At 38.1% G+C, this 12,956-nt stretch overlaps 1 protein-coding gene across 1 annotated transcript; it reads right to left on the bottom strand.

The window, feature by feature from the left end:
• Positions 1-1,005: 1,005 nt before the first annotated feature.
• LOC140228293 (uncharacterized) lies at positions 1,006-5,374 on the bottom strand. The gene is made up of 4 exons (XM_072308518.1): positions 5,276-5,374; positions 4,371-4,558; positions 3,801-4,193; positions 1,006-1,282 (listed from the first exon to the last, which is right to left on the bottom strand). Exons 1-4 carry the CDS (start codon positions 5,372-5,374, stop codon positions 1,006-1,008), a joined length of 957 nt encoding a protein of 318 aa, XP_072164619.1.
• Between the last annotated feature and the right edge of the window lie 7,582 nt (positions 5,375-12,956).

Below are 12,956 nucleotides of genomic sequence, written 5' to 3'. Positions count from 1 at the left end.
CTGGCGAGGTGGCATCGTGATAGTTTACTCATGAATACTGAGAATGTTCTATTCTAGTGGGAATAGAAAAGAGATATACCAGTTCTCCCATTCGATATAATAGGAAATGTGAGTTTTTCAAGGCTACCCGTGCGTGAAATGTACGGAATTAAATCAGTTATCTTCTGCTCATTACCATCGCCCTATACAGAAAATATACCTTCTTTTTTTCTTTACTCGTTGCAACTACAGGAGAAAATATCATTTCATGTACATGATTTTCATATATTGTATGACAGTAGGCCTACCTGCAAAAGGTCATTTTTTAATCTAACTATAGAGTCAAATGGATTTAAGGTCTATCGCTCCAGATAATTATGACGAATACTTAAAACTGAATGCATACGTGAACTCGGAGACTATAAACTCATATATGCCTATGGAACTTAAACCTTTATGAATCTATCTCTTTTTGTCATTAAAGTGCAAACTGGTAATGATGTTATTATACAATAATGATAAATTTAGTAAATGTCACGGGACATTAACTATGTTCTCTTTGGAGGCAATGTGCTCTTTTCATCTCTGAAATTAGACCCTGGAATGGAAAGTTGTGTTTGGGGTAATGAGAGGAACACGTGGACAATAACTCACATGCAAGTATTTGGATGGGTCAATAATAAAGTCATAAGCAAGTACCTTTTCAGGTCATTGAGATATTGAAACGAACACACGGCTCTTACATCGCATGATAGGCTGTATAATTGCTTATAAATGACAAACAGATCATACTCATCAACATGCTGTGTAAATTGGCTATGATCGTCTTCACATATTTGTTTTTAATCAACCTCCTTGGTAGGACATCATCTTACAGCAATTACTTCATAATATTCATCATTTTCAGACGAAGCGCCAAGTTAAAAAAAAAAAAATTAGTCCTTGCATACGCAAATGTAATGATGGTAACTCTAATATTGTCATGTTACACTTAGCAAATTCATTTCCAACTCAGCAATGTGATCTTTACACACGAATCTTCGTTGCAGCCATTTCATTGTAATAGGCAGACGTTTCGTCGACAGCCTTGATCACATCCGGGGTCATTTCAGAGCGCGGGATTTTGGGCGCACTGGCAGTGAACGAAGAGGAAGCAAATGCCTTGCCATAGGAAATCTTGATGGTGTCATCGTTAGGCGTGCCAACAAGTGGGAATAGGGTTTTCCATTTCTTCACGACATCCGCGCTGGCATCCCACTTCAACAGCTTTTCGTCCCATGGCATTCCGCACTCCTTGAAATATCTGAGATAACAGGTTGTTGTAAAATGTTACGTGGCATCTGAAAGAAGAAGTTTATTTCTTATCTTCTTCTTTTTTTGTTAATATTTCTTTCTTTCTCTCAAGCAACATTCAAGCATTGTTCTCATTAATTCAATTAGCTACATAGCATAATTATTTTCGGCAATCATTGAGTCGTATACCGGCGGTGGGGGCGCGCTGCTATTGTACAGTGTAGGGTTCACACCTGTAAATAAAATGGACTGTCCCAGACCCCTTCACAAATTCGTACCAAAGATGCCAAAATAAATGAAGAAAAAAATAATTAAAAATCAATGATGTAGTTTGGCAAAAAACTGAATAGCTGTAGATATTGAGTATGAATTCCTCTACAAACTGCATTTTGGTTGGAAGATGAAAGTTTTTCTGATGGAATTTGAGGGGACTATATTTCATTGGGTACGTGTACGGAAAATAGGTGATTTTTTGAGTGACAAGAACTCGTAGTCTGGCTTTGCGGACCCTTGGACAGAATTTGAGCCGAAGAACCCACCCTGGAAATTTGATGGATGAAAGGTAATATCTCACTTATCCAGGTTAGTGAAGATGAAACACCTCGTTTCTCCCAGCTATTTTACATAATTTTTTGAAATTTGAATTTTAACACACGTCTCTATGGGGAATTATTTACCCGTGTGAGCCCTGTAGAGTTCCTCTATAGAGAGAGTTGCGACAACCATAGATCTGAACGCCGCCATGTTTTCAGAAATTCCACTATTACGTAACTTTTCTATTCACCCGCGGTGAGAATCTGTTTCTTTTGAAAAGAAAGAATTTGAACCTCCATTTTGTTTCCAAAATGTGTTCAATTGCGGACCTCCCATGTCGCAACTCTCTCTATTTAGGCTGCTTTCACATAGAAGTATTCGGTATTCGCTATTCGCTATTCGCTATTCGAGCACCGAATACACCATCACCCGCACCGTCAACTCACCATCCCATGTAGTGAGGATTTCTTCCTCCTACATCGCAGCAAATCTTATTAACAATTTCTAAACTGCATCAGAATGTCGGTCTACATGCTTATATTTGCTAACGGGCAAATCCAGACCAAAAGTGTCATTATTTCATAAACGAGAGACGGTATACGCTGCAAGAAAATCGAACAAGCTCGATTCCCACTTTGCTAAACTTTTCGCAGGTATTCGGTGCTTTCGAATAGTGCCCTCCTATGTGAACCGGTGTGAGGAAATCCTTTCGTTCTATTCAAGCTATTCGCGTGCCCTCGAAAAACGATCCCGAATACCCGAATAGTATACTTCTATGTGAAAGCAGCCTTAGGGACTCTAGTACAGTGACTCCACCCCCACCCCGGACCTATTACGTATAAGTTGAAATGGCGCTATCAGGCATAAGGTGTCATTTCAAACTACAACATCATATTATGCAGAATGAATCGAAGTGCAATGGTCATGGCATACGTTGGTTTGGGGCTATTGGTAATATTATACTTGGCATTACATTGAGGCTATGACCATTAGAGTTTAAGCGAATACTGTATTATATTCAGTGTGTGTGTTTTCATCATATGTTAAAGGGAAGATAAACCCCAAGAGCAATGTGGATTGAGTGAAAGCAGCAACATTAGTAGAACACATCAGTGAAAGTTTGAAGAAAATCGGACAATCGATGCAAAAGTTATGCATTTTTAAAGTTTTGGTGTTGGAACCGCTGGACGAGGAGACTACTAGAGGTTATGACGTATGAGTGGACAACAATACCAAGAAAATATAAAGAAAATTCTGCAAAAATCCATTTTCACGAAAATGACAAATTCCATCAACTTGATATTGACATATGTTAGGGGTAGCAATTATTCCCCCTGCTTTCTGAAAGAGGTTGGTCCATTGCTCTTTCATAATTCTAGAAAAGTGAATTTTTGTTGAATTTCCTTTATATTTTCTTTGTATTGTTGTCCACTCATACGTCATATCCTCTAGTAGTCTCCTCATCCAGCAGTTTCAACACCAAAACTTTAAAAATTCATAACTTTTGCATCGATTGTCCGATTTTCCTCAAACTTTCACTGATGTGTTCTACTAATGTTGCTGCTTTCACTCAATCCACATTGCTTTTTGGGTTTACCTTCCCTTTAATTGTTAATAAGAAACGTTTCATTTTTTTTTTTTAATCTGTAGTAAATGTTACGGAATAAAGCAAACCCATTTTGAACTAATTGCGGCTTCTGGCCTTTCACTATTCAGTTCAAGGTTTACACTTCGAAATAGGCCCGACATAGAAATGTGCAACGAGCGGGCAAAATAACAACTTAAAAACGAAAACTGTGGAATTAGTGTAAAGTGTTTCTTTTTATTTTCATAGTCATGTAACATTATGATCTGATAATGTGTTAACAGTTTTGTTTTGTTTTGTTTTTTACTCTTTGATGGTATAAGAGCCAAGTTAGGATTTTTTTTGGAACTACTATATATAGTACACTGATACGACTCAAAAGGGGAAGAATCAGTGAATTTGCGTTTACCGACTCAAGACGGCAGCTGGCGCTGCGAGAAGATCGTCAGTGTCGATTACCACTGGGTTCGGGTCCAGATTTTCCTTGACGTACTTCCACAAGTTGTACTGACACTTGTAGGTCATGCCAGGCCGTACGAGCGGGTGGTCGGTAGTAAGATCGAAGGTAGCTTCATCCGGCGGCTTCTGACCCGGCATTGGCATAGCTTTCATCGTCTCGATCAAGATTTTACGCCACGAGGGGAACATTCGCGCGGGATCGCGGATGAGAAAGGTGTGGCGCAGACCGGAAGCCTTGCTGGGCAGGAGGTCGAGATGACCAGTGACTCCGTATGCCATGTCCTTCACGAAAACGGACTTCCCAGCCGGAAGCGCCTCGAGCTGTCTGCGACAGCCATCACGTCTACATCAGAGGAAGATGAGGGAGACGTAACACCATGATTAAAAAGGTGTATAGATGCTGTTATTGGGTTGTGCTTTGCATACGTACACATACACTATCGGGTATCATGCGTAATGTGATGGATATGATAGCTACAGTGATGATGTTGTTAAAAATTAGGAAACATGATTATCTTACACCCATACTGATGTATCATAGAGTTCCGGCTTGAACTTCTCCTCCAGAGGAGTGCCCTTCACCATTGCGCCAAGCTTGGTCAAGAGTTCTTGGGGCCGAAACTCGTCCCATGACTTGGGCATTTCTACAGCCATCATTTTGAGCGATGATTCTTGCATGGCGGCTATGCCATAGGGATCGAACCATACCTAAGAGATATGGAATAAGCAGTATGTATACGTACTTAATACAGACAGGCACATGTATGTGGAAATGTAGCATACTACATCCATGATGTGGCTAATATCTTTTGCCTACAAAAGAACAATGCAACATTTTGCCCAGTTTAACTTGTTGCTTCTGAATTAATGGAACAATATTGTGCCATGAAGCGGCACCATTCAACAACATCTCATTATATTGTTTGTCTCCAAATGCGCCCAAGGTTATTATTCCAATTTCTTTAAAAAGTTTGATATTTGAAATGGGTCACTTACGTTGAAATGTTTGCGCATATTCATGTTCTTGAAAATAAATAGAAACCACAATATTGCTGTGTGTGCTAGGAGTTTGCCGTCATGTCACACTATACTTTATACTTTACATTATACCGCGTTATGAAAGTTCATCACAAATGAATAAAATTTTGTTTCTTAATAGAGAATGCAGTAAACGAAATTTACTTGAACGAATGAACGATGCTACTCTTCGTATAAGTGTGAGATCGTATATTCGATCCGTAAAATAGACTGGTTGGTACCTTCTTTTTTCTCACTTGGTCTATCATAATACAGATAAACAAACATGCGATCTCACGGAGAGGTATAGCAAAGGCAAAACTATCTGCAGTATGGCAGTCGCTTTTCAATTTTGTGTCCGATATTAAGATAATTTATGAAGTTATTCCTTCCGCTTATAAGCCTTACCTGCGTGTTGTCGAGTGCGGTCAAACACTTCGCAATGGCTGTCGAAGCTGTGCGTGGTACGCACCACAGCACCACACGAAACGGTTTCTGATCTGTCATGCTCTCTGAAAAGTTTTCACATAAAATTGTACCTTTCAAAAAGCCACGCATTAACAGTGTCACAGATTCTTCTTCAATGTCAAGTGTAGACGTAGTCCACTATCTGGTGTATTGGAATACTGTTGATTAGGACGCGGAAGTCGAAATGCAGAACTCACAGATCAAAAGAACATGATAGAGACATAAATATAGTAAAGAACAAAAAAAGTAAACTGGAATCCTTAGATCCGTTTACATCTCGAGCGTTAAACGGAAACATTATGCATCCTGATTATTAAGTGTCATCTATGCACCAGTACCTATTTTGAATGTTCTACTTAAGCGAGATTATCTAAGTATGTGGATCAAATTGATACAGGCCAATATACACATAATCATGTTCAAACTATTCTATACAAATCTCTCGAAAAGGAGAAACATAACTGAGCAGAAAATTGAAATAGAAACACGCGCACCTTTCCAGACTTTTTGATAAAACAATGTATCAACTGGTAAAATAAAAAAAAAAATCCATTGTTAATATATGATAGCTTTTTGGAAAAGGCATTAAGTTGCTGTTGCGTAATTTTCTAATTCGTTGAGGAGTTTTGAAACTAAACGTTCGAAACATCTTCCATCTCACCTCTTTCTTTTTCCGGTGAAGAGAAATGAAATATTGGATAAATACCTGATTCAAATCCTACGACGCAATTTATGTCACTTCAAAATGAGACCCAAACAGATGAGCTTTGTCGACAGTCTTGTACCACTGAATAAGTAAGAAATGATGAATCCGGGTTGGTGCCTTGGTGAAAATGACGCAGACGTCCAGGGCGGACTCTACTTGTCGAGTCTTGCCGAGGTCTTGTCGAGGTCTTGTTTTGGCCTGCCGGGCACAGAACATGGTTCGACCAGGGAGGTGGGACGAGAGTCGCAATCCACGTATAATGGCATGAACAAGCAGCCCAAGACTGTGACTATATTTGTACAATGCGACGAAACTAATTAAACAAAACGTGCATTGTCAATCTCCGTATTTGGTGTTCAACAGTCAAGCAGAATATTCATGTATACTGTGAGCAACCATGCATGCCATGTCTTTCAGAGTTATCGCGTATTCGCCTTTTTCAGTTTCATCGACACTTGTTTAACTGTAATGATACGCTATCATATTAAGAGATGTCTTGTCGCTGCCATAATCTGTTTGTAGTGACGGCTTATCTGAACTGTATGCCTCATGTGGATTTGAAAACGTGTCGGTCCATTTCGTTTGTTTTGCTTAGTGGTTAATATTTTATTTCTCTCAATCAAGACAACATGACTGGGGGACTAAACGGTGTTTGATGGAGAAGACTGCCTGTCAGTCTGTTCATAGGCAAATTCTACAGTCAAGAATAGGTCAATCAGTGCCGAACCGAAACCTTCTCTGCAAAAGAAAAAACGTTTGATTGCATGTAAGATAGGCTTTCTCTATCTTTATATTACTACTTTAAAGCACTGGGCTGGGAAGCTGAATCAGTTTTTAGTGCACCTAAAAGATATAGGCCTACTCAGCGCACTTTATTTTATTTATTTTTTTTACTGACTGAATGGCGCCATCAGCATCAACAGGCGCAAACACTATCCAGTTGAGATAAAAATGAAACAAGAGGCAAGCTATAACTTTTATTTTTAATAAACGTGCCAGTGACAATAATGAACCCACAGTCAAGATTAGCTTATGTATAAAATGTCAGGTGCAACAGAACAGGTTGTCGACGATCTGTGCAGGATTTCTCAAACCAGGCTACAGAAATACTGCTTGTCGGGGTCAGTGCACGTTGCCTGTGCTATTTTGATACCGACGGTAATCACTGTTAATGCAGTGTCTACAGTGTCATGATATGACATATTTTGTATTTGTCACGTAATAATTTGTCTCATTGTACTACTGTTTATTATGTAGCTCATGTAAGAAATTGATGTTATCGCAATGGTTACAAGAGAAGTGCAGCTTTTAAGACAAAAGCGTGCTTCAAAATAACCATATAAGGAGATTTTGCGATGCACAATCAAAGTAAAAGACAGAGATTTGGAGTTAAATGTTTTGGGGATGAGTAAACCCTACATGACATCAAAATACGAGGAAAGGGTATCCCTGGTAGTATGCCTCATACTATCTGGTATGTGGACGTCATTCACGACGTCAAACACAAGTTTCTAGCTAGGTCAAAACAGGACCACTTCAAAGAATTTTGGTTTCCGTGGACAGGAAGTGATGACGTCAAGCAGAGGCTTGACCAATGCAAAATGAGATACTCAGGAAAGTTATGACAGACAGAAAGCGCCAACCAATAAGAAAAGGGGGCAGGACTTCTATGTAAACTTTCTAGGAAGTCAATTCATTTAATCTATTTTACATGGAGGCCTATGGTCCAACAAATGAATAAATAGGCAATGTTTAGGCGCAAAATTCAGATGCCATATTATTTGCGGAACACTCAGGACCAGGCTACGGTAGTTCGAGATTGTTAGAGTTAGAGAGTAGCAGAGTGTTATTTGGAATCGGTGTGATTCAGGGATTGTTGCATTTCGGCTTGGACAGCCTGACCGTCCAGAAGAGAATCTAGGAGGATTCGAGTTTAAACACCAACAACTGTTATAAGTACACGATCATTCAATTCAAGTTGTTTGTGCCTTGTAACTTTTTATGTAATTTCCGATATGGCATGTATGTGTGATGTTTGTATGTCAAACCGAATTTTAATTGCATTGTGAAAAAAATAGAGACTTAGAACAACGCTTAGATTTTGATGGGCTGATTAATCATCCCTTACTCAACATTGAAAGACAATGATGCATTGTGAAACATTATAATGGAAATTATGTGTGGCTAATCAGTGCTAATATGATGGAATATAAATGTGTTTTGTTTAAGTTATATGAATAGAATCAGGAATAACCAAAGACCACAAATTATAAGGAAGGTATCATGTTATTAAATTAACAGGGTGTTTAGGGTTCCAGGGAGAGAGCCACCGTTTAGGGTTCCAGCGAGGACGAAGTTTAGGTTCCAGAGAGGACCAGAAGTTGGGGAAGCCAACGAAACGATCAGAAAGGGGAGACGACCCGCTACTTCAGGTAGGGCATCGTCGACAGCCTAGGGCAACCAAGCAAGGGAGCTTCTAGAATAAACCAACGAGCAGAGCAACTAAGCTCAAGATCAAGTGGAATTGGATATCTGTATTCAAGTTTGTACTATGTTATCATTGTAAACTATCACAACTTCGAACCAGTATAATAAATCTCATTGATTGTTATATGGTAAGAATACTGTGTGATTGGCTACTTATTTCAAGGCACATCAGTTGCACAAGTCGAAAGAGTTGATTGAATGAATGGTCTGCTAACAATCTGCTGCATTTGAGAGAGTCAACCTTTGACTATATAGAAAAGATCCCAGTCGCAGGGAGGAATTTCGTTCCCCACATTCAGAGGAAAGTCCCCTGTGACATACAGTACATTCAGAAAGGATTGAATAAATCAATGAAACAAATTCAGACGAAACTGGAAAAAGAAAATAAACCAAAAATGTATAAGTTGAAATGGAGAGAAAAGCCCACTAATTTAAGCAGTGGATCGCGTTAGTTTGTTCAGATCTGTGTACGTCAAGACCGCCGGAGCATACAGAATAGAAGAGTGAGGAACTTATTATACATGGAATATTCTCCTGCTTTCGACTTTCCGAATGTGTACTCCCAAAAGTAAACATGAAGTAGATCTTAAGATCAGTTAAAATGGCTTGAATGGCTTTAAAGAATCATTAAGTAAACAGCCTTTAATTCGGAGACAATGATTTAGAATATGGAGTTTGAAAATTTTGTCACATTTATAAAAAGAGTAATGACAGTAACATTGATTAAAAGACTTCTAATAGTGGAGCGTATACGAGGGTTAGACTGAATGTATAAAGCTTGGTAATGGGTGTAATGGGAGTTCTATTTCTCTAAAATTCAGGACCTATGGTACAGAAGTCCAGCTAGGTTTGATGAATATTTCTTGATTGTCCAAGGCATGGCAAGGTATGAAACGTTGTTGACTTTATCTTTGATTTAAAAAAAAAAAGACGGGATGATGTATGCCTTGATGATCTATAATGAAACATTGCCTTTGACCAAAATAATAACTTTTAATTGAATCATAGACAAACCAAAAATAACTCTATTACAGATCAACCGATTACTTTCCAATAATCGGTATGTAAGCAAGGAGGGCATTGCAATCGAATATCCGTCGTGTGAAGTGATAAAGAGTCGGGATGACGAAGTACGACTATTCTCGTTACCAGGTACCCATGCACCCACCATTATTACCAGCAGTCTTTTGAGTGGAACCGTCCTGTATTTCTATTTTTCCACAGATTATAAGTGAGTGTGTGCGTGTGCATGCGTGTGTGTGTGTGTGTGTGTGTGTGTGTGTGTGTGTAAGTGGTTGTAATTATAGACATCAAGGAATGCTTTATAGTTTTCCCCTTGGTGTGTTATTCAAATACATGCCCAATTTCAGTCATTAGGTTGCATGCTGCTCAAAAATTTATGTGATGTTTGAGGGGGTTGTATCTTTTGGCGGAGATGAGGATTGAGCTTTTAACTTTTTTTGTGATATACAAAGAAATTACTCGTGAAATAGTACAGAACATATCATTCTAAGAGGAATTCAAAGTTTACTGGATGGAAATCGGTTTTTGAATGGCTGAGATACTAAAAAAAAAAAAACAAAAAAAAAAACCCCAAATTAACGCAGAGCGATCCTAACAGAAGGTGGGTCCTATTTTTTAAGCATTGCTCAGCTTTGGATGTTTCAGCCATTTCAAAATCAATTTTCCTCAAATAAACATTGAATCCCTTTTGGAATCACATGCTCTTTCATATTTCATACACCTGTACGAGGTTTCTCATTATCTCACCAAAAAAAAAAAAAAAAAAAAAATGTGAGGAACCTGAAGTTTATAAGTCCCAGCCAAAATCATCCCTTTGAATTGAGTTTGAATTAAGAATGGACCCCAAGTCTGACACTTAGCAAAGCAGGTTCCAATGTTATGAGGTCAGAGTTGCTTGCAGAGTCCTCTCTTTGATGGATGAAGGGGCAGATCTGACCTGCTGTGTCTGAGCACTGGGGGCGCTCTTGCTTGTTCAGGCTGAAAAGATGTCGGTGACGAAGCCAGCCAATGAATGTCTAACAGAACATTGATGTAAAACAATAAACCATGATATCTCTTGGGAAATTCATTATAACACGACAAGACTTTTCAAAAGCCCGTCAAAGAGCTCTTACATGACAAACTCGAGTCAAAATTAATTTGAGTAGCCAGCAATTTATTCATGGCAATCCGAGCCGGGCAAACGAAGAGAAAATTAAAGGTTAACCGGTAGACAAGAGAGTGAATAAAACAACGCAGAGATGGAGATGGAGCTCTATACACATGGAAACACATTAACAATATTGAGTAACAAACAACAAACAAAATATTAGGTTTCTTTCGCTTCTGGGAGAACGCATGCATCTTTATCTATATTAAGGTAATATTTGCTCTGTGTTATCGCAGAGCAACAAGAATTTCATTGTTATTGTGTCAGGCAATTACGAAGGGTTAACAATAGTATATAGTTTTCCTCTATAGAAATATTGATATGTTATATTCTCAAAGTAAACTAGAATCTTCATAAAATCTTATATAAAAATTGTTGTTTCATCACTTCAACAGCGATGCTATCTTTTGTCTTGAATCTTGTCTCCAGCCGACTAAATGCTTTTATTGCATGAATTGATACCTTATCACAAGGAAGACATGTAATTTTCATAAATGGTTATACACGGTGTGCCAATTACAATTACGTCATAAAAGCGATATACAATTTCCGTTAAGGAGAAATACAAGATGCACATTACATCGAAAGACGGCACATTATGTTGCACAAAGATCTACTACTAGATGCGCTTGTAGACTAAGGCTACCCTTGCTTTAACAAGCTGCAATACTTATATGTGAACTACAGTGAGCTCAAATAATCACATTTCAATTAATCATATAATTCATAATATACAAAGACTAAAATACGCCTCTGTTATCTCACATATACCCAAAAATCTTTGGAAACCTTACTGCATATCGCTCAGTATTGAATTCAACTGCATGTGGTTTTCATTTAACGTTTGTTCGGGGGGGGGGGTCTAGACATTATGCAACCAACTATACTTATTATAATCAGCACGTGTATAATTGTTTTATTCAGTTAATATCCGAAAAGACGGTCAATGCGTACACTATTTGCCAACATGGACTCAAGTAGAGTATTAAAAAGAAAGAAAGAAACAATCAAACAAATAAACTTTTAGTGAATCAATGCTTACTATCAAAGTCTAACATGTAGAGGCCCTCGTGTGCACTCTGTTTATCTGATATGATAAGCACTTATTGTACTAGTAAATGGAAATGACATTATTTTCAGGTAATGGACACACTACACAGGCAAAGTTGCCAGAACGATTACCATGCATCTTCAGTTTGTTGATCTCAAGAATCATATTAATGTGTCAGACTTTGGCTTCATAATGCTGACAGAATTGGAATGATTTTAGCTGTTTGTCCTTGAACCGGTGTATATATAGTACACTTAGAATTGCTGGTATAATGGAACGAATGGGACGAAAACTATATACTACTATAATGACTTGTGAAGAACAGTGTAGCTGTTCTTGTGTCATATTTTTATGTGTACATGTATAGACAAATAAGTTTAATACAAGTTTGTTTCATTACATACCCGTCATAATGAATATGTTTATAAAAATAGAAACATGAAGCAATTCATTCGGCTGCCGACATCATCATATCAATATTGCTCACAGATTTTTTTTTTTCAACTTTTCTACTGCTTACGCGGCAACACTTTGGTCTACTGTTGATTGTCAGGGCGATTTAACTCATCTAAAAGAATTGCTTTATGTGTGTCTATATTACAAATGACTATTTTGCAAGATTGCCTATGCATGAAATACCTGTCGGAGATATTGTTATAATACTAGTATACTTTGTTACCTTTGTCTGCGCATGGCCTAATCCCCTATCATCACAACGACGCGTGCTATTTGTTTTGATGACTGACAGCTAATGACAATAAAGTGAAATCCCAGACTATATGTAAAGCGTTAAATACATAACTTCAATAACAATAAGAATAGATGAATCCTTTACCTTTAAATGGTAACACATGAGTTCACATTTATCATATCTGATATCTCTGCGATAGCCATCGTATCCGATTTTCCGAACCGAAGATAAAGTCAATATTGTGGGGTTATCACTTATACCACTCTGTAGAGGAGCAATTTAATGTCCTGTGGAATTGAATAACGCTTAGACAGTGTTATAAAAGTTCCAATATCATTCTACAGCGTCTTGATTTGCTCATTTGCTGTCGTTTGAGTTGCCGGCGTGGTGATTCCAGTCAGGAATAAAGCAAGTCTCTCTGACATTTTTTCAGCGCTTGCTGACATTGTAAACGACAACCTGAAAAATACACTATTTTGTCTCATTTGCCCTTTGCTGCGAGGATAGTTTTCT

Source organism: Diadema setosum, chromosome 5 (assembly GCF_964275005.1).
Source record: "Diadema setosum chromosome 5, eeDiaSeto1, whole genome shotgun sequence".
NCBI lineage: Eukaryota > Metazoa > Echinodermata > Echinoidea > Diadematoida > Diadematidae > Diadema > Diadema setosum.
This window is presented reverse-complemented; position numbering and strand designations above follow the sequence as displayed.

What these genes read in the sequence shown, in the direction of transcription:
- LOC140228293 (XM_072308518.1), bottom strand. Translation starts at nt 5,374, where the DNA reads ATGACAGATCAGAAACCGTTTCGTGTGGTGCTGTGGTGCGTACCACGC. An exon ending in CCGCACTCGACAACACGCAG is followed by an intron (nt 4,559 to 5,275) that starts GTAAGGCTTATA and finishes CATATCTCTTAG; the next exon opens with GTATGGTTCGATCCCTATGG. An exon ending in TATGATACATCAGTATGGGT is followed by an intron (nt 4,194 to 4,370) that starts GTAAGATAATCA and finishes CCTCTGATGTAG; the next exon opens with ACGTGATGGCTGTCGCAGAC.